This window comes from Aptenodytes patagonicus, chromosome 7 (assembly GCF_965638725.1).
Source record: "Aptenodytes patagonicus chromosome 7, bAptPat1.pri.cur, whole genome shotgun sequence".
NCBI classification, from domain to species: domain Eukaryota; kingdom Metazoa; phylum Chordata; class Aves; order Sphenisciformes; family Spheniscidae; genus Aptenodytes; species Aptenodytes patagonicus.
In genome coordinates this window covers 2659866-2682072 of record NC_134955.1, presented here as the reverse complement: position 1 = coordinate 2682072, position 22207 = coordinate 2659866, and the positions used below count along the sequence as shown (strand labels likewise).

The window sequence follows — 22207 nt, the reverse complement described above, 5'->3', positions numbered from 1 at the left end:
TGTCCAGAGTAGCTTAGAGGTTCAGTTCTCTGTAGTTAATATAAGTAGTATGGATGAAGACATGAGAGTATAGGAAATGTTCTCATGATTGAAGCCTGTTGTGCTTCTGTCTGCTCTTGAACCGTAAGACTGTGTATTGCACAGTTGAAAACTCAGGTGCTTCCTCATGGGAGTAATAATAATATGCAGTAATTGCACTAGTATGGTAAAATAATTCAGGTTGTAGTTTTGTATCAGACTGATTCCAGAAACTCCTAATTTTCCGCATGTCTTCACTAGTCAGCTAAATCTGGATTATATTGGCTTTGTTTTCATGGAACAATACAAAGAATATATACTTCAGTTCTCCTTTCTGTCCCAATTTCTTGGACTGTGTACAAATGAGCAGTTTAGAAAAAATTTAGAAAAAAAGTTGAAGACTGCTTCATAATTAAGTACCTTATTTTCTCAGATTTAACACAAAAAGAGGAACTTGAGAATAACTGTCTTTGAAATTACTCTTCCTGTTCTTGCTGGCACCAAAATCCCATTCCTCACAGGAATGCAACTGAATTGTCCTTAGGGAAGATGATAAACATTGTATAGAGCCTTTGTGCTCTCCAGCTCAAGGTAGTTGTGGCATTAGTATAGTAACAGCTGTGAATGATAGCTGTTAATTTTGGAAGCTGATAGTATTCTGAAAGAGAACATTTATGCAGAAGATTTCCATCGTTGTTTGTGAAGAGGAAGGCTATCACAGACTCCTTTTCAGTAACCCTCAAGTAGATGCGATACATTCACAGTTTCTGTGGTATGGTGTGTTTCTAGTTTGAGAATTGATGGTGTCTCACAGTGACGTTTCTGTATAGGCCTTCCATAAGTTTCAAACTGAAGAATTTGCTTGTGAATTCTCAAAGCATATTTGCATTTGGATTATATGATGTTTTAATTTTGGTGAAGACGTCCTTTATTTGTGATAGTGGGGGTTTTGTTTGGGGAGGGGTTGTTGTTGTTTGGGGGGGGGGGGGTTGTTGTTGGTGGGTTTTTTGTTTGTTTGATTTTATTTTTTTTTTTAACTGCTTGCTTTGTAATAAGTACCTGAATCTGCTTGTATACAAAGTTCTCTGCATCTTAGGTTATGGAACTTTGGTTGGATGGATGTGTGTATATTTTGTGTAGAATTGGAGACTCAGTTCTGTGACTGCCAGAATACAGATTCATTCTGGTTGGTTTGTGGTCTCATTAAGCTTCTGGTTTTACCTCTCCTTCTCTCCTCCTTCTTTGCCCCCTGGCCTTCTCCTCTGATTGTGTCTGGGCAGCTCTGCCTACTGAGAAGGTCAAGGTGCAGGGTGTCAGAAGGTGAGCGTGCAGTTTGATGAGTCAAATACTACTCTGCAGAGAGGTTCAGCTCTCTTAAAAGAAAAGTTTCACCTTGCTGCTGTGCCCCCAGGATGAATGGAGGTGTGTGGTCCAGTAATAAACTGATTTTTGAGTAATGACCCTTATATTTGAGTAGTCTGGGTACCTTTTTCATGCAGCAGACTGTTAGAAAGCTGTTGACTTTAGAACTACAGCCTGTCCATTGGCAACTTAATATGCAAAACTTGCAATTTTTTTAGTAGGCTCATCCTACTATGATTATAATAGGTCAAAGTACCTGGTAGTGATAAGAAGACTAAAGGAATAGGCCCCAAACAGTTCCTTTTGACATTAAAAAAGAGGTTTGAAAAAGACAATGTAAAATATTAAACACCATCTGAAGTTAGTACTGTACTATTTGTGAAAAAGGAAAACATTTGATAAAATTTTGTCCCTGTTCTGTGTTCTTGATTATTCCATCAACTTGTTTTTTCTTGAAGATACCAAATTGTTATGAATAACTTGGACTTCATAAGTTGAGTGATAGTGCTCAAATAATTGAGAACATTTTTGATAATTATGTAGGAGCCAAGTAACTGCTTGTTTTAACTCTCAAGTTTCACCTAGTCATCTGGCTTGCTTTTTTTCTTTACTTTCATTTTAAAGCTTTGTAATGTAAGAGAGGTCTATATATGGGCTCTAAATAACATTTTTCAAACAAATTTTTTTCCCACTCACAGGGCTTAATTCTTCTTGTTTGGAAACAGTCCATAATTTGAAGTTTGGGGACTGTGTAATACAGCAGAGCAGTTGTGTTTGTTTACCAGTGTGGACAGCCTTAGGGTATGCTTCCATGGGAATTGTCACATTGCTTCTCTTTGGATGGCTAACAGTGGAGATTTGGATCTGAAAGGAATCTTGAAGAGGAATTAGGTTGTGTGTTGCTTTTTAGTTTTGTTTAGAGGGTTTTTTTTAATTATTCTATTACAGATGGCTAGGGATTTGGTCAAGGAAAGAGTCATTGGAGTTTGTGAGGCAATTGTATGTGCAGAATGTCACATACAAACAAAGTTTGTAAATCTGAGCAAGGAGTAGGCATACTGGAAGGTACTGTAGGTTTCTTTGAGAAGTTAAAAAAATATTACAGGCTTTGAGGATGGATAGAGGGAGTTCACGTTTAAAGTTCAGAGGTGTGATTATAGAACTGGTCTAAAATAGGATGTTTTGTCATTTGTCACGACTGCTGTACAAAAATCTGTCTTCTGCAGTTCTAATAAGAAACCAGCTCTTTTACATAAACATTTTGAAGTTTCAGGTGCATGTATGCTAATTTATATCCTGTGCAACTGTAAGTTTAAGGCTTGCCTGTTTATCTGGAAGATTATTAATAATGAAAGCTCGTGGGAATAGAGAAGCGGTGGACAAGTTACTGACAACGATCTTCTCTTTAAAGGACAGTTGTTGACATGAATGCAAATTGAAAATGGCACTTCTGTATTATGGGAGTTGCCTAAAGAGCAAAACTGGTTAGGAATGCGAAAGTGCTACTTTGTGCAGCTCAACTGTCCTTGTAACTATCTGTTTTCAAGCTATTTGATGATGGTTGTTCTTAGATGCTCATGTTCAGCTTTCCTGGTTGCTCTGCTGTCTTTGATAAGGTGGTATTTGAAAGCATGTTGCTGTTTGTCGTACCTTTGTTTACGTGCACCATATTGGAATATGTCTAGTAAATCTGAGCTTTCTTGCCCACTCTTAAGTTGTGCTTCTGGTGTCCCCCCACGGTGCTGTCTTGCAATCTTCCCATCGCACAATGCTGCCTGCTATTCTCTGAGACCGTAAATCAGCTAGCTAGGATAACACTTGAGAACTCTGGTCTAGACATGGCTATGAAAATTTAAAATTTTGAAGTCTTAAAGACCAAAAAATTCTGACTCTATTTACATTTACCAAAAAGGTATGAGAAAAGAATTGTTCTCCATGCGTGCATATTTCTGAAACTTACTTTCCCTGACTTTCTTTAAATTTCCAAATGTTGATAAATTACTGTCTCAAATCCTGCTCTAAAAAAACCCCCGTAATATTGAACAAATTTTTTGTTAGCGCTGTTCTTAACGGGGGAATAGAGTAGATGGAAAGCAAATAGAGCAGAGTCTTTAAACTTTGTTCTCCTGTGAAGCGCTCAGGTCAGTAGCTGGCCACCAGTATTGGCATGACTGTAGGAGGTTGTAATGTTTTTCTTCAAGAATGCTGTAGTAATTATGACCATAATGAATTAGGCAATAGCCATAAATTTCAAGAACTACTGAGTCAGTTCTGTGCAGTGTTATCTTAAGCTGAAATTTCAGTCGGCTGCTTGTTTCTTGTTAGGTTGTAAATTCGCTGCAGCAACAGACACAAGCTACATCTCCTCCAGTTCCTGAACCTCACACGCTTACTACCGTGGCTCAAGCAGATCCTCTTGTTAGAAGACAGCGAGTACAGGACCTTATGGCGCAGATGCAGGGCCCATACAACTTCATGCAGGTATGATGAACCCACCATGGTAGTGTGAAGCTAGACCCAAAGAAACAAAACAGCACTTTCTGGCTGTGAGTCATGATTTTAAGTCTGCTGTAGTCTTGCAAACCGTATAGTGCTGTATGGCAAGATCTCATCCAAAGCCCACAAACCTGTATTGGTGTCAAAGTACAATTAGAGTGTTATTTAGCTTTTCAGTCCTTGTTTGTACTAAATCTACAGAGAAGGCAGAAAGTTGTGCATCACTGGGTGCCGTGGTGTGTTTTGCTTAAGTGAGACCAGCTGTAAAATACCCCTTCTATAAGCTAGTTCTAAATTTTGTGTTATCAAAAACTTGTACAACACATGAAGAGAATACTTTCTGGGTTGCTTCTTGAAGGCTCTCCTCTAAAGTTAGGACAACTGGAAATGCATTAGGAGATGAGGGAATACATCAGAAAAAGCCTCTCCTCCTCCACAAAGGAAAGAGTAGACACCTTGGTAACAAATGAGGCACACGCTTCTTATGTTCCTTTTCTTGTTTATTCCTACAAAATGCTAATTTAGGATAAAGAATAAAGAGTAGCTGCCTATTCTGTCTGGCTATTAAAATCTCCCTCCAGTTATCTTTTTGCGAGATAAGCTCTAATTTGTATACATGGACTGAATTTTTATTATGATAAATGCATTTTTGGAATTTTTAGTATCTTAATTGATGTAAAATGTGTAGTAAAACCAGCAGTTGTGTAACTGTGGGCTAAACTTCCTTTATTGTGACCTGGTCGTTTCTGTATTCTGAATGTTAGTATTTTTAAAAGACAGTAAATCGGATTTGATTTTGTTATTTTTATTTTTTTTCCCAGGACTCTATGCTGGAGTTTGAGAACCAAACACTTGATCCTGCCATTGTATCTGCACAGCCCATGAATCCAGCGCAGAATTTGGACATGCCACAAATGGTTTGCCCTCCAGGTTTGTAATGGTAAATCCTAAACACAAATATTGGGGAAGCCTGCAAGTCATCTATTAGAAATGCTTCAGTTACTGCTACGTAGTAAAGGGGTCATCACAAGTAACAATACAGTACTGTTAAAGCGTGTTTTTCTCAGAAATGTGATTGTACTCTTGAAGCATACTATTTGTAGACTTCGATTCTCACTTGCTTCTAGATTTTGCTTGGAAGTGTGGAACACTTTAAACTTTTTCAAATGGACAAAATATAGTTTTGCTTAGCCTTTTGGAAATTGCTGGATCATTTTGGACAACTGGAAAAAACGTACTTTGCATGGAAATGGTAATTGGTATTTTGAGTATAGCTTTGCCATGCCAAAGGCATAATCATCTTTACGATGATGAGCTCTCAGATAACGGAATTAGATAAGATGGTAATGCTATTCTGTAAAAGGTTTGATTGTACTATGTAATAAGTGAAATTATTTTACTTCAGTTCATGCTGAGTCAAGACTTGCCCAGCCTAATCAAGTTCCTGTGCAACCAGAAGCTACACAGGTAACGTGTTTAGTGAATTGTATTTTGGATTTTAAATTTATTTTAGTCTTGATTGTTGTTACAATAGGATTTAATTCCTAACTATATGAGAAACTCAAAGAAAAAGCTGAAGTTCTGATTTTGGGAAATCAGTTATCTCCATTATCTCCTCAGCGTTGTCGCTTATAAGTGTTGCTACATACAGTTTTTATGCTGTGCAGACATTGCATATTTTCTGTAATGGAGTCTTATCAGGCATTACCCTGTTAGGAAAACTGTCGGGTTCAAGGTTGAAGTATGAGTTTATTGAGGAAACTGCATTTAGAATTAGAGGCCTCTTAACCTGAAGGGCACAAGCATGGAAGCAATTGCAGTTTGTACTGATCATTCTAATGGCCCAATGTGGAGTTCTCAGCAGTTGCCAGATCTTTCAATTTGTGGAGTTTGCCTTAGTCTTCAAATTTGGTGTGTGGATATGATTTTCATTTTACAAGTTGACTTCCACGTGCCTGTGTGTTAGGCTGCCATCACTTAAAATCTGTATCCCATGTGACAGTGGTGAATTTTAAGTGGTTTTTCCGTGATTGAGAGGAAGGACTTTGTTTGGAATGCTGCTCTGTGTAGTCCTAATCTAATATAGCAGGTTAACTTGAGGTTTCTCTGTGCGTTTTTTTCAAGATGGACTAATAATTTGACATGTCAATCTCTGCCTAGTAGTGTTCTCTTTCACGTTAAGCCACGTGTAGTAATATTTTTAATTTGGATAGAAGCAAGTTGTCTTTTATTTGCTTATTTGCGACACAAATGCCAACACCTAAATAACTTGGTTAAAGGGCAGTCTGTATCTGTTTGAGTGGGCATCAGACCACAAATAGATTTAATGGATTAACTATATAGTCTGTGGTGTTGTTTTTGACTTGTTCTGTTAAGGATGAGTCCCAGTCGCTTGCTTGGATAATATTATAATACTGGAGTATTATAATACTGGAGCAGTCGGAATGAGTTTGAATGCTGTTTTCAGTTGAGCTTTCCTGAAATTCTTGTTTAAGTAGGATCTCTCAAATGTGCTTCTGCAATGTATAAATGATGTATTCACCTTTTCGTTAAGATGTGTCAGTTTCTTACTGAATTATCTAGTGATTAAAGAACTTCCTGATTTTGTATTAAGCATGTGTGGCATCTCTGAAGGACTCCGCTGGTCTCAAGTAATGAATCTGATCCCTGTAGGTGTTTGAAAACGAAAAGAAAAATCTGGATAGACTGTGTATCTCAGAGTGATGGTAGTATAAATTGCTTGTTTTATCTTGTCCAGATTAGGTCTGCAAGTTTTAAGACCCCCATTTGTATAGAAACAGGAATGTGGCTTTTTTTTCTTGAGTTTCCTCTGTATGTACCTGCTGAAGTGTTAGTACTCTCAGCAGTTTTGTTTTGTAGGTGTAGAATAATTTTTTTTGGTCAGAGTTTTCTTTGCACTAGCTTTTATTTTACTGTTAAATTCTATCTGTGACTTAGTCCAATGGATTTTTTTTTTCTCATTTTTCTTACGTCAACCAGTGCAGCAAATGATTCCCTGGGGGATCTTGCAAGCAGTAGCTAAACTTACCTCTTTCCTTTTGAATGTTCAGCAAGGTGATGTGAACACACCCATCAGTTGTTATCAGTTGCCTCTTAAAGTCCCCAATAGCCTTAAACGCAAAGTCCTCTGCTTTGTTGGCCAGAGTTTTCACTGGACTCTGTGCAGGGGAGCAGAGGCTGTAAAATGAGCAAATTGAGTCCATTGGAAACCAGCACTTCTCTATTTCTGTATGAGCTTGGAGTTCTGTCATTTAAACTTCTGTATTTCTCTCTCTTCACCACCCCCCCCCCCCCCCCCCCCCCGTGTTTCCCCAGCTTTATCATAATGGTAGTTGGGGTTACATAAGGAAATGAGGAGAAGGATATTCTTCAGTAAAAGCAAATACATGTCCAGCTGATTCTTTGGGGTTTATTTTGTCAGGTTCCCTTGGTTTCTTCTACAAGTGAGGGATATACAGCATCCCAACCCATGTATCAGCCTTCTCACACAACAGAGCAACGGCCACAGAAAGAATCAATTGACCAGATTCAGGCAAGTCGGATTTCACAGGGGTGGGAAGGACTCTGCTTGCAGGTGTGATCAAATGTTAGTCTATGTCTCTTTGTAAATAAAGTTCTGTAATTTTTAGTTACCTATTGATAGGGCTCCTTCAGTTCCATTTTAATTTCAGGATTTTGAGCCTGTCTGTGACCAGTAAGTCCTTCATCGTGAGACTTTGAACTTAGTAGATTGTCTGTTTAGTTAGAAGTAACATGCCGACATCAGCATACGAGCATCCATGTTGTTGGCTTAGGAAATGTGATTTTTTTTTTTTACATTGGCTACCAATTAGCCCAGAAACTTGTTCATTTCCCCCTGTAGTTTTTTCTAGTTGTGTTTCAAGTTAACAAGGGAGAAGACTGCTAGGTTTTTCCTCTCCCATTATGCTGTTGTGAATGAGGCTGTTCCGCTGAAGTAGAAAATATTCATTTGTTGAGGTGAACCTGAGGCGTTGTCACTTTTTTTTTTAAAGGGAAGTTTTTAAGCTAAATTTCTGGTATTATTCAAAAGCTGCTAAAACGTTGTTTGTTTTAATTATTAGGCTTCAATGTCACTGAATGCAGACCAGACCCCATCATCATCATCACTTCCCACTGCATCCCAGCCGCAGGTGTTCCAGGCTGGATCTAGCAAACCTTTGCATAGCAGCGGAATCAATGTTAATGCAGCTCCATTCCAATCCATGCAAACAGTAAGTAGTAAATTAATATTGAATCCCTTTATCTTGGTAGTCATTCCTTGTGTTGTTACACAAACACTGGAATCGGTCATGTAGTTACATGAAATAGTCTTTAGTTATTCACATTTCTCAGACTTGCATACTTTATGTGATGCGATGAGGAATTGTAAAAAATTAACTGGACCAGAGAGCTATTTTTCTAACATTATAGGTATTCAACATGAATGCGCCTGTTCCTCCTGTTAATGAGCCAGAAACCCTTAAGCAGCAAAATCAGTACCAGGCCAGTTACAGCCAGAGTTTCTCCAATCAGCCTCACCAAGTAGAACAATCAGATCTTCAGCAAGAGCAACTCCAGACAGGTAAACTTATTTTAGCAAAAACTAAAATGGCAATAGCTTGAGTAGAGCAGATGATCAGGCTGTGAAATCCTAGATGATGTAACAAAGCATGTCACACATTCTCAAATGTTCCTGGTCTTGCGAAGCTTTCCCCTGAACAATACCTGGTTTCTGTTATTCTGTCTCGGTTTGAATATCCATCAGGGGCTGAAATTCAGTGTGTATATATAGCTCTAACTGTTAAAAGAATTTTGCCCCTTGATTCAGTTTTCTATGGGTTTAAAGAAAACGTGAACAGGATTAAGGATTATTCTAAAGATGAAAGCAGTATAGTGGAGTACTTGCTCTGCTGATGTTAAGGTTGGATGATCCTTAAATTTGCCTTAAAAAAAAAAAAAGCTTGCACTATTTGAGATGACATTTTAAAAAGGAAATAGTAAGCTAGAATTGAGAGCAAATATGGACTGCTTCTCACAGATGATGTAAGGTTCATAAAGATCTAGAACCTTTTGGTAAAATCAGTTAGACGTGGTTTGAATACAGCAGGCAAAATGCTTTCCAAGTTAGCAACTTAACAAAAACAAATGGTAAAATAAAGTCTATGTACAAAGCTATTCTTCTCCCAGCTCTCTCCTCACTTTCCACTGAGATAAAATTTGCAGATGCAGAGGGGGATTTTGAGTGAAGAGCACAGGACAGAGATGACAAGGGTGAAGTGCTAACAGCTACTGGAGGTGGAGTAAGGAAAAAGAGCCTGATCCTTTTTCTCTATAACTGATTATGGTCTTGAATTTTGTCTTCCTTGCAAGTTGGGATACTGGGGTGGGTGGATGAGAAGAGGGAGAACCAAGTTTTCGTTATCTATATTTTTTTGAGCCATATACAGCACAAGGCAGAAAGGCAGTCTGGGGAATGCTGGTGTTTGAAGGTGGGCCATGCAGTATTAGATGCTTAACTTAATATAACAGCTAAGTAAATGCAACTGTTGATACACAGAAAATGCAGTGGCCTTAGAACAAAACCTGCGTACTAATTAAACACTCAAAAGGATGACCGCTTCATGCATTCTGTGAGAATCAATGGGAAGTTGAGAAGGGAGGATCTACACAAAAGTTCCATAGCGCTCTGTGGCTGAGTGAAGTAGACATCCAGTTGTGCTCCCTGATGGATTCCCTTCCTGCGTACGAGAAGGGCTTTATCACTTAAAAAATTTTCTCTGAGATGTTGCTTCAGCATTTGTTATCAGGCTAAATTTTACAGCTGATTTACTCATTCAGAATTTCATCTTCTATTACACTTCCTGAGCCTGTAGCCCTCAGGATTGCTTTTGTAATCCACTTAATTCCCGTGAAGATGTTGTGGCATACTTTACTTCAAAGATGCAGATAGTCTCAAGCTATCCATCCTGCTCTTGCCTTTTGATTTACACATCCTGTATAAAGAAAGGATCCCCTAGCCTGTACAGTTAAAACAGCAGCTCTGTTAAAATGTTCCCATCAATCTCAGCTTAGTCAGCACAGCTACACCTAACAGTGTTTCACTAGTTAGTGAAAGCAAAGATTTCTTAGTGGCTCTCTGCTGGTTCAGAGAGGAGGAGGTTACAGAAGTGGGTTAACTTATTCATATTGTTTTTTCCAGAGTGTGTGTTGCTGATTTCTAAAGGGTTTGAAGTAGCACAGGAAAATTGTACCTGCATTAGGAATACTTGTTGCTGCACTTACGCTAGAGACTTCGTGATGCTGACTTAAATGAACTCTACCGTTTCTGGGTTGTCTTAATGTTGTGGAATATCTGACTAGTAATTGATACTTAATTCTGCAGAGTATTTTTCTTTGAATGGGTGAGCATTTACTGACGCGTTCAGTGGTATTTCAAAGCTTTGAATGTTGAGTTTGAAGAGAGTATATGTGGGAACATAAATAAACATACACAGACTTTTACAGTTCATTTTTTCTCCCCACTTCCAATATAGTGGTTGGTACTTACCATGGTTCCCCGGACCAGACTCATCAAGTGGCGGGTAACCACCAGCAACCTCCCCAACAGAATACTGGATTTCCACGTAACAGTCAGCCTTACTACAACAGTCGAGGAGTGTCTCGTGGTGGATCACGTGGGGCTCGTGGCTTAATGAACGGTTACAGGGGACCGGCAAATGGATTTAGAGGTAAACAGCTTTATTAAACTCTCTCATTTGACTTTTACTTCTTTCTGGAAACACCACGTCAAGATACTACGTGTTAAACTGACCTACTGTTGTTTTTATACTGTAGTAGTATCTCTGTAAGATATTTAAACTTGTAGTAAAAATTCCATTTGCTTTAGCTAACTTAAGCAGCTGAAATTTTAGGTGTTTGGTTAGGCTTCCTACTAGGATGTAAACAAGCATTTTTTTTCTGTTCTGTGCTGAAGGCTTAGTGTTAGTTTGATTAGGCATCTGCTCTAAGTATAAGCAAACACGGAAATATCCAACAGAACTTCACAACCATCAAGTGAGGAATTCAGATGCCAATTGGTATTTCAAAAATTTTTTTTTTCCCAGTTATGGTAGAACCAGTGTATTTTAAAGAGTTCTGTGTTTCATCATGTTAAGAATAGGCTGGATAATGTAGAAATACAAGAACAAAAAAGTCTAAAAGTCATTACTCTGAGGTAATTAACAGGAGCGGAGGAATGATACTGTAGTTCTGGATAAATAAGAGAACTGGCTGTCAGCGTTATGAAGATGTGTATGTTAGAACCGGGGGGAGAGATGGTTTCCTTGTTGGGTGTTGTGGGATTAGGCTAATGGATGCAGTACTGTGTTCTTGGGCCATGTTCTCTTCCTCTCATGTGGTTGGAGAGTAGAGGAAAAACCTCTATAATAAAAATACGACTGATTGTAGTAGGGAATGCAGTGGTCACTTCTTGTCTGCTTAAAATTGATCTGGATTCCAAGTGTTAGACCCTTGGGACTGGAGCCATCCTTGGACGTGGTTCCCAGCACTCAGGAGAGTCTTGGCTCAGGAGCAGCTTCTTGCTTGAGTTGGCTGCTGTGGCCTTGCAGGTGACAGCTGTTACATTTAGATCCTAGTATTATGGTTAACTCTGGATTGAATGTTATGTAAATCAAACTTCAAATTACTAGAGAAATGCATTGAATTGCTATCTCCTCCCAGTTCTTACTAGGTCTTCATTCGTGTTTCTTGTAATAGTATTAGCACTGATGTTGCAAACGTTTGCTTGACTTGCAGGTAAACAGTACTTACTAAAGGGTTTTTTTCCTCGGGTTTAGGTAAAATGCTGTTACTGCTTTTCTTTATATGGTAGCATAAAGTAATAGCCTGTCATTTCCAAGTGAAAGACTTGTACCCTGTTCCTTAGGAGGATATGATGGCTACCGTCCTTCCTTTTCCAACACTCCAAACAGTGGTTACACGCAGCCCCAATTTAATGCTCCTCGGGATTATTCAAACTACCAGCGGGTAAGCTACCATTATGTTGTGACAGTCTAGGATTAGAAGAAAAAAGTACCTGTCAGCGAAAGCACTCAAATCTATTAGTGAAAACTTTTCTGAGGGCTTTTTTTATTGCTAATGAAGAGAAAAGTTTCAGGTACTAAACAGGTATTTAGAAATAGCAGAATATTAAATGGCTGGTTATAATTGGGAAATGTGTTCTGTTTGGCTGATTGATCTCTAAAGGAATTAGTCTAGTAACTAGAGCAAGGTTGAGTGAATTATAAAGAACTCTTTCTTAAATATAATTATTTTCACAGCTTTGTCAGAAAGAAACTTAAAGAACTTAAATCCATTGCAATTAACTTTTCAAACTTGTTTGGGATTGCCTGTCTTCTGCAGTACTGATTTTGTGTAGAATTTCGTTGTTCTGAAGGAAGTATACTCAGTTTGCTCAAAGCTTAGACTGACTGGAAAATGTCTAACTGCATATCTCCAAACAAGTATTTATAAGCAAATGAGATGACAGATTTTGATCCTGCTGTTAGAATGTTGCTTCATTTGTTGACGGGTCCTTCAGCAAATTCATCTGTTTGACCTCTGTGTAGTCTGAAAAATTTGAACACTAAATACACCTATTTACATTTCTTACTTAGATTGAACAACATACCCTGTAACTGGAGAGAGAATTTGTCATTGTGTGCTTTATTACACCTGCTAAGTACTAGTAGGAGTAAGAATTTATTTTGTTAAGATTAATTTAATAAAATGCTGTATGTTGAAGTCACGGGTGTTTTGTCAGTGCATATTGTTTTAAAAGCCTCTCATTTTACTGGCAATTAATAGCTTCCTGAAACCTGACAAAATGCCCAGGTTTTATGTTTTAACTTTTTTCATTTCTTTGCTTCAGGATGGATATCAACAGAATTTCAAACGTGGCTCTGGACAAAGTGGACCTCGGGGAGCTCCTAGGGGTAATTCCTGAGTAGTGAATAATTGATTTGGATTGAACAGAAGTTTTTGGTCCAACTTCTGGAGTTTGGGATTTAAAAAGCAACCTCACTCCTTATTCAGCAGGTCACAATTGAAGAATAAGCTTACTTTCCTCTGACCTCATAGTTGAGCTTGCTTTTGAACAGGGGTTGGACTTGGAGGACCTCTTGAGGTCCCTTCTGACTTGAATTATACTGTGGTCCCTTGAACTTGTGGAAGTTTAGTTGGCAGTTGAGTAAGGGATTCTTTGAAAAGAAGTTAAAACAACAATTGCTTTTGGCAATTTAAATGTAGCAGAACTATTTAGTTGGCTTTTATTAATGAAAGCCTTAGGAAAGTGATTTTTTTGGGTTTTGTGAGGTTTATCATGACTTAAGATCCGCTTACTAGGTGCATTAGAAGTTTGCAAGTAAGACTTGCTTATAAAGCAGACATTGGGCTTGAGCTGGCTGTCAGCCTTGGAGATTGTATGTTACTCTGTTGCACTAAAAGATGTCCTACTGCATCTGCTGTGGAGGTCTCTTTTGATCTAAGGATACAAAACTTCCCTCCATGCTCATCTGTTCCTTGATCCTATAGAATTGTTGCTTTTAGCTTATGGAGGTGTGTTGTCCTGTAGTGTTTGGTGAGCGTTTGCCACATGTTCATCTGAGAAAACAAAGAAAAAAAACCCCACATATATAATGAAGCTGTAGTTGAACTTCTGAATTTTATGTTCAACACTATTTCCACAGTTCTTTTTTTAGTAGATTTTTGGTGATGAGACTGTGCTCTGTCTCGATACAGACATTTCCATGAGAATTTTGAGTTACCACCAGAGCGCTTTGTCAGTGAGGACAGCTCGAGGCTGTACGTTGCACTACCTGTGAAACCACAGTTCCGTGTGGTAGTTTGGTTTTGAAGAGTTCTGTCCTTGACTCTTGGTACTTAAAGCCCTATAGTTTGGAACTGTGGCCTGAAGTTCAACGTAGTATTAGGCTGTGGTGAAACTGGGAGCATATTTTAGGAAGCACAACTATAATGAAGAAAAGTCTTGAGGTGCTTTGTCAGGGATCCGCAGGCAAACACGAGAGGGATTCCCCAAGTGACCTACAATTCTTATATACTGAGGGTGTCCTTCAGTGTCCACAGGCAGTGTCCTTCTTAAGGAAGGAAGAAAAGAATGGAAGTTAAAACATGATTAGTTAGCTCACAGTACTTATATTTAAAATACAGTAAACCAATTATTCCTTACATTACTGCAAAACTTTTAATTTTAGTCTTACATTTATATCTTCATGACTTGATTCCCCCCCCCCCTCCCCCCTTCTCATTTTTACTTGAAGTGATTACAACTTTGTAGTTCCGGGAAAAAAAGTATTGTGATAAAGCTGAAAACTGTAAAGACAGGTTAAATGCTGTTAAGTTTTGAGTTGAAGGAGCTTTTGGAACCATATGTAGTCTAGATACATACCTTGGAATTCTTACCCAGTTTAGACCAGAGCTTTTAGGAATTTTTTAAAATAACCTGACTTCATACATAATTCAAGTGCCTTTTTATGTGTTTTCTAGGTCGTGGAGGGCCCCCAAGACCAAACAGAGGGATGCCTCAAATGAATGCTCAGCAAGTGAATTAAACAAATTCACAGGATTACATTAAACGCCAAAAACACACTGGCCAGTGTACTATACATGTTACCAGAAGAGTTATTATCTATTTGTTCTCCCTTACAGGAAGTTTGTTGTAAAGGGACTATTTTCATTACCCATAATGACAGGACTACAGTTGCCAGCTTTATATTACCTGGATATGGAAAGGAGCGAAACAACGTTTACTCTGCATGTTCTGTCCTAAGCATCATCTTGAGCCTTGCACATGAGATTCAGATTCCTCACCCTTGCTAAGAGTAAAGCAAAAAGGGCAATTTTCAGGGTGATCCAATCTCCATGGTTAACTGAAGTGGCAGGAAAAAGCAAAGACTCACTTCTGACATTTAAAAGTGATGTAACAAATTTGGATAAAATCTGCAAATTCGTAAAGATTTACTGTGGTGGCAGTTGACAAAACTTAACGTTCCCGTGAAAGGATGGAAAAGGTGAAGTGTGGCTTGGTAGAGCAACTGCATTTCAGCTTTTTCGTATTAAATTGAAGCACTGAACAGTTCAAGATGCGTAGTGATGCATATTTCCCTAAATAGACAAATAGGCTTATAGCCAGTTTTTGACAAAGAAGCAGCACCCTTAGCTACAGCACTCCTGACCAGGGCCCTGTTTACTGTGGCTAAGGATTTAAGATTGCTTGCATAACTGCTAATGTAATTGTGTAATTTTTTTTTTTTTAAAGAAGAAAAAAACCAACTGTGATTTGGCACTTCAACAAAATTTTGCAACAAATGTGAGAGATAATCTGGATGGCCACTGTATATTTGATGTGAAGTATTTAGTTCTCTCTTTGAAACACTTTTAAGTTTCTTTGATAGCAATGACTTTTGTAAGGATTGGTATTCTCTATCATTCCTTATGACTCGCACATTGTCTGTCACTAATACTTGACCTTGCTGTATTATCACCTAAATAACTGATGCCGGTACTGATGGAAATGTCTAATGGATAATCATAACACTTTTGGTCACATGTCCTTTTGTCTTTCCTGCAGCCTTGAAGGTTTTAAGAAATCTCAAATGCCCGCTGCTGCTGCCCTTTTAATTGCTATCTTTTGAAAAGCACCAGTATGTGTTTGAATTGATTTCCCCTTTTAAGGGAAATGACAGCCAGCAGTTACAGTTCTAATGGTATAAGTAAGACAAATAAAACATGTTTATAAAAATTGTATCCTGGAACACTGGTTTTCAACGACTGAAACAAATTGAATGTAATGGGGTGACATTTCATAAGGTTGGTTTGTTGTTTCCCCCCCGCCCCCCCCCTAGATTCTCTTTTTTCCTGAGTAGATGCAAACCCTCTTCCTGTTTTTCTGATTTTATTCTAATAGCTGTGACTTCTTCTGGGAAACTTTTCTTTTTATGGACTTTCCTTTTCATCAAGGCAGCAATGTATAAAAGAAATGGCGTAAGACTAGGAGCTGGAAAATACCGAGTCTTATTCAAGTTTTTACTGCATACTTGTGGTATAATCTTTGGAAAATCACTTGTGCCTACCTTTTGCGCACATGCACTCTCTCTGCAGTGGGGAGAATATATTGATAGCTGCCTCCATAGAGGTGTTGGTAGTTCTGTTGCATTCTATAGCACGTGCAAGAAGAAAAGTGCTATATACGTTAAGTATTGCTCATCAAATAATTCCTACTTGTGGTGGAAGGGTGAAATTAGGGAACAGCTACATGTTGAAGGTTGTTTTCACTCAGAGGGTCACTTCTACTTTGTATCACAACTGAACTTTCAGGACTTGTAGTCAGATATTTTGACTTCGTTGTGAAATAATCTGAAACTCCATACAAATAAGTGGTAATATCACTTTTCCATGTTCCGTGTGAAGAGCGCAAATGGGAAATGTTTTTACTGAGAGAAGTGATAAGCTTGTGAAGGAGATACTATGCACCAGACATCTTGAAACGATGCTGGTGGCTAGAAGCAGCAGTTTTAGTCAAGGCTTAGAAACATTCCGTACCAGTATAACAATATAAACTGCAGTCCGGTGAGAAGTTGCTGTTCTGTGTCTTTTTTAGGAAGCTATTACTGAGATAATAGTCCCAACTGTTTTTTAACTGGAAAAAATAAAAAGACAAACCTTTTAATGTTGAACTGATGTAGGAAAACAGTGAATTCTTTTTTTAATTGTTTTATTTTTTTGTGCATCGGCTTTTTAAATGATTGGTAGAACACAAGCTCTTCGGCTTTTTCCATTGCACACCAAATGCTTCTTAAATAGCTAATTGTAGTTTGACAGTAAACTTGCAGCATACTGAATTAAAGACCGCTGAATGGATCAGAACATTCCACTTAACCTTTTGGGTTTGGGTTGGTTTTTTTTTTTTTTTTAAACCCTTAAATTTATTAATAAAACATTGGGTAGTAGAGAGGCCTCTTAATTGAGATAGAACTTTGTAAGCCTTTTCATGTATGAAAATGGCCTTTAGAATAGCTGCTCTACTGTATGCTGATAGAGGGAGATGTGTTATAATAATAACAGCTGTCAAACAAGTACGTAAGATGTGTTTAATCTGGGAATTTGCACTGACTCCTTTAATCTCAATACATGTGTCTAATAAACGGTATACTGGAAAATTGGCTTGAGTCACAGTATGGCACATAGATCCACTAACTGTTTTTTCTGGCCTGTTCTGGGGAGCTTTTGAGTATCTTCACTCTGTATCTGAGCTCTAGACCTGAGTTCCATCCAGATCACAAGCGCTCCTAGATAATGTCTTTTGAAAAAGATCGTATTTTGAACAAAGACCATTGTAAGAAGTGATCGTATTGAGGCGAAACGGTGGCAGTTCGGGGCTGGTTCTGTTGTGGAGCCCTTTCTGGATGCCAGGGGCGAGCTGTGTTTAGTGAGGTGCTGCTTTAGGATAGCTCGGGCCTGATGCCCGTGGCTGGAAAGTGCAAGTGAGCATAACAAAGTGCTACTTCTGAGCCTGTATGTAGACACATCAGTTGCACTCTTTGGTGATTTTACTTGATTCTTCTGTGAATCGATCTTTTGGGAGCATAACAGACTAGTTATGGCTGCCTTCTTGCGTATACAGCTACTACGAGGAGATACAGATTTTTATTTTGGCAGGGGCTTCATTATCTAATATTGCTAGGCTGTGATAACGTACAGTGGTATGTGTTTGAGAACAAACTTCTAGCTTCAGCGTCTTACTTCCTCTTGGCTGTAATACGAGGATTCTTGAGTAAATTTATAAATCGCTCGAGTTTCCAGATGTTTCTACCTAATGTTGCTGTGTCTGGGAAACTTGGATCCTTCCTAGACATTCTCCAACTTAAATGTTTAACTCCGAAATCATGAGCTGTTGTATCATACCGAAGGTCAATGTTGTCCTACGTTTTACTTCTATGTTCTTGTGTATACAGGCTGTCTTTTTAAGAACAGTTCACCAATACGACTTTCGGGTTTTGCTGTGGAGGGAGTTCTAGACTTCACTTAACCTCTGTTTTCTTTCCAAGATAACTGTCTTTTGTGTATAGCAATCTCTAAAGCGTAACATCATGCAGAGTAGTTGGAAGAGCAATGTTGACTTCTTGTTAAATAGCCAGTTAGTGTATTCTGCTGGGACTTTATAACTCTCAGAGAATTTTGTGACCTTAAAAACATGTCTTCTCAAAATGTCCTGCTGACCTCACTTGTTAGACAGGCAGATTCTTTGACTGGGTTACAGGTTACCGTCGTACGTGTCTTTGGAGAGTGGATTGAGCTTCCTTCTTTCCCCCAAATGGCATTTGAGTAACTACTTTGGAGAGAGGAGAGTTACTGAAAAGGCTTTAACTCTGGACAAATACTGAAAAGATGAGAAATGATACTGAAAAAGTGGTTAAACTTCGTATGATTAAAAGCAAATAGGGCAAAACCTTTGTGGTCCAGCAGAGTAAGATACAAAACCAACTGGTGAGAAAAATCTTGATCTTCCTATTCTTGTTTTTGAAGCTCTGGCATTGCCCAAGCTGAGTAGTTGACTTTTCTTACCTCTTCTTTGCAAGAACCGTTGATTACAAATGCACATCTGAGATACAAGCGTCTGGGCTCAGTGGACGACGTTGTGCTGTGTTCTTCAGTTTTCTCCCACCCCAAGTCTCCTGTGGATACGAAGGGACATGAGAACGCTGCTCATTAACCAGCCCCATTAATGAGGCCGCCAGTCACATCTTGAAAAACAAAGATCATCCCTCTTGCGCATGCGAAACTGTTCTTGATTAAAGGGTGTGCAACGTACTGAAACGGATACTTGAAGATACAAATTTATAGCTGGAGTTGAGGTTTGTGACTATATGGAGTAGACTGGATTTTAGTCTTTCAGATCTGTGCACCTGTTTTTACAGTATTTGATCTGCGTTGAATGTGGATGGGACTAGAAGGGTTTTTGGTCGCTTGAGCTGGCACCAACTAAGTTCTGCAGAGGGGGTGGGTAGGTGTTCTTCACCATGGATTGACCGAAAAATCGGTGCCTTATCTGAAGAGCAAGCAGGAAATGATCCTGAATAATTTGAACTTAGAAAGAAGATTATTTCCTTATTCAAATCTGGGCTTAAATATAGTTATGATTATTGTCTGGAACTTTACTGGAAACTCAAACATTGCAAAATTGTGTTGTTTCCTTCTAATTTTGGTTTTCTCTAAATGGCAAAATTTGTTAAAATTCCTTTGACTGTTCCATCACAACGTCAGCATCCGAGTGTTTGACTGGTCTCGTACTAATCTTGGCTGTCTTAACAGTCAGTGGCAGAACTTAACAGAAGGAGCTTTGACATGAACTTTGGGAAAGTTCCCTTATTTAACATCAGAGTAGCATACCTGACATCATGAAGAAGGCTAATCGCTTGAACTAGAACGCGTTTCTGTTTGGCCAGTTTGTTTTTCCAGAAGGAGGGAGAAGGGGAAGGTCCTTCAAACTTGCCGGTTTGCAAATAACTGCTTGCTTGTACATCCAAATGTTTTCCATCCCAGTCAGTACCTTTTCCAAGAGGAAAGGTTCTGTGCTTTTGAGAACCGCTGCACCTGGCTGCTTAGGGTTTGATGTTGCGTTCAAATCGTCTAACGTGAAAAGGAAAGAAGACATCTACGCTGTAGTAGACTGTTAAAATTAATGTCTCTTCCTCTGTGTATTGCCCTGACCCTCAAACACGTCTACGAAAACTTAAAAGCAGCGTTTTGGTTTTCTGCCTCTATTCCTACAGGGTTTCAGAAACAGGGCGTTGTCGAATTTTTGGTGTATGGCAGAGTCTCTGATGAGAAACTAATTTTCTAAATGGTTTATCAAAGGGAAGAGGTGCTATTCTGTTAACCACTTTCTTAGGTTTTTTGAATATAATGCAATTAAAATTATTTGTGGCTCTCTAGATCTACCACCCTTAATGGAGGGAAGGAATTCTGTTTTCCAAAATCCACATCCTAAAGCCAGTTTGAGCGGCGCTTAAGAGAACTGTATTCGGAAAACTTCAGCCTAACTTGACATTTTTGTTCTGAACTAAATCTATCGTCGTTAGCTCTTGCTGCAGTTATTAACCCATTAATTTTAAAAGCTAGGTTCTGTTCCCCCCCTCCCGTTAATGTTCATACAGTAATCAGATGGGTGTAACTAGCTCCGTTCCAACTACGGTGGCCAATTTCTCCTTTCTAGAAAATGTGCTCAAATACCCAATAGTGGGTCAAGGGTGCACCTGAAATTTTGCTATCAAGATAAATTTTAGTAATTATCCGTTAGACTCTTCTTAAATGAAAATGTATTTCCTTTTTTTGAAGCTATTCAATTTTAGAATAAATTTTAGTAATGCATCTACCATATAAAATAAGTCTTTGGAATTACGTTTCAGTTAATTGTCAGATTTAAATTTTCTGATGGCCTTAAACATACCTGTATATATGTCTTTGCAGTTCTTTAACTCAGCGTTTAAAACAAATTGCTCCATGGCTTATGTAAACACTTGAAAAATAAATCTATTTAAATGTTTTATGTCCTTCCCTTTGAAGCAAATATTTCATACCTATACCTTAAGGAATTGTCTTGCTACACGTCTGTTGCATTGGTGGTTTTGTCTCGGTAACTGGGCTTACCTGGGTTCACCTCAAAAAATACTGTTCTACAGCCTTTACGATTCTTAATTCAATAGTTTTATCATATTTTTGCTATATTTTAAAACTTAAATATTTTATCCCAAAATACATCCAGTGGTATCAAACACGTTTTTCCTACGATGTTACCGGGTTTTAAATACTTCATTGTTCAAATGTTTAAGTTCAAAACTTCTTTTTTGGCAGTATTAAAAGCTAAGAATAAATATATCTATGCAAATAGCTTGGCTCAACTTTGGTATTGAAGGGTTAATGTTACAGATTTTAGGTTATTAGGAGTAGTTTTGGTGTCAGTTTGAGAATAAATTTAGTGTTTCTGACAACTCTTACTAGGATTTAAACCAAGTCAGATTGACAAATTGTTTTCCTGTTGCAGCTCCACAGTTGTGCGACTTGGGCTTTCCTATAGAAAACTTTCAAACAGCCGTTGTTTAACTAAACAGCTGAGCTTAAATGTTACAAGCTACCTAGTTTTATTGAGAAGCAAGGTTACTAACATTTCTTGGGATTTCATAGTTTAGTATCGGACGATAATGGATCCTAAAGATGTGTTATTTTTCTGTCCATGTGCTCTGTTTGCTTTCTGCAGTCTGGTTTCCGTGGCAACACTGTGTATCCAAATGCCCAGGGTTTTTTTTCCCCCCCCCCTCACACAGGACCAAAGGACACCTAGTGACGCAGCGTGTATCGCGAATGCGGGACCGCGGTGTGTGGAATGGAGTGTCTTTATAAAATCATTAGCGATGCGGTGTTTCCTCCAACAGGACTGGGGTTTGCAAGCAAGATTCATTTAGAGCAAAGGATTTCAAAAAATAAAATCGGCCTTGCCATTGCGACTGAAGTTTGCTTTATCCATTTCTGCAGTCAGTTACACAAAGAGAATAGGTGTGAGTAGGTGTGAGGGTTCCTGGCTCCTGTCCCCGAGCTGGTCTGCCTCTCTGCGGGCTTTGGGCGCGCTCTGGGTTATTGCCGCGTGCTAATTTGGTTTGGTGTATGTAATACGTAATTTAAAAAGTAGCTTCCAAAACTCCTGTATTTTCCCCGGCTGGAGAGTCCTTGTTATTTAAGCAATTGCTTTGTGTTCATTTGTTCTCACAGTTACACGTTTGTCCGAAGGCGAGTCTGGTGACGCCGTCTCTAGCTCGGTTTCGGGTCAGTCAGGCCTAAAAGGTGGCTGCTCTCCCCCTTCTCCTCAGAGGGGGGCGCAGGTCCGTGCTGAGCGATCTCTTCCGAGGCCGAGGGCGTTGCTGCCTGCTCCCTTTTGGAAACGGGAGATTCCTCAGGGAGCCCAGCCCGGTGAATGGCGGCCGCGTGCCGGGAAAGGGGTTAACGCCGCTAAAACGCGGTGAAGGCTCTGGTCAATGCGTGTTTCCTCAACGCCACTGCGACTTTCCCATGTGGAAAACTAGCTTAAATTATTCTGCTTTAAAAAAATATATATATATATGCGCGCACACACACACGTAGGCCGCGCAGGCGAACGGCGGGGGCAGCCTCGGGGTCCTGCCGCGGTGCGCGGCGCGCGCGCCCGCCCGCCCGGGGCCGCGTCGCTCCCGCGTGGTGTGCCGCGAGCCGGCGGGGCCGTCGC

The 22207-nt window shown here is 39.1% G+C and overlaps 1 protein-coding gene across 2 annotated transcripts in view; it reads left to right on the top strand.

Annotated features, from left to right (window-relative positions):
* The window catches only part of CAPRIN1 (cell cycle associated protein 1), a 35848-nt gene extending 20149 nt beyond the window's left edge, over nt 1-15699 (top strand). For both annotated transcript variants that reach the window (XM_076343746.1, XM_076343747.1), the window contains 10 exons: nt 3706-3861; nt 4698-4806; nt 5282-5343; nt 7319-7429; nt 7980-8129; nt 8329-8479; nt 10431-10625; nt 11822-11922; nt 12806-12869; nt 14440-15699. In XM_076343746.1, coding sequence (XP_076199861.1) covers nt 3706-3861; nt 4698-4806; nt 5282-5343; nt 7319-7429; nt 7980-8129; nt 8329-8479; nt 10431-10625; nt 11822-11922; nt 12806-12869; nt 14440-14504 — 1164 coding nt within the window. In that variant the 3' untranslated portion in view covers nt 14505-15699. The remainder of the gene's footprint in view (nt 1-3705; nt 3862-4697; nt 4807-5281; nt 5344-7318; nt 7430-7979; nt 8130-8328; nt 8480-10430; nt 10626-11821; nt 11923-12805; nt 12870-14439) is intronic.
* Nucleotides 15700-22207: the final 6508 nt, after the last annotated feature.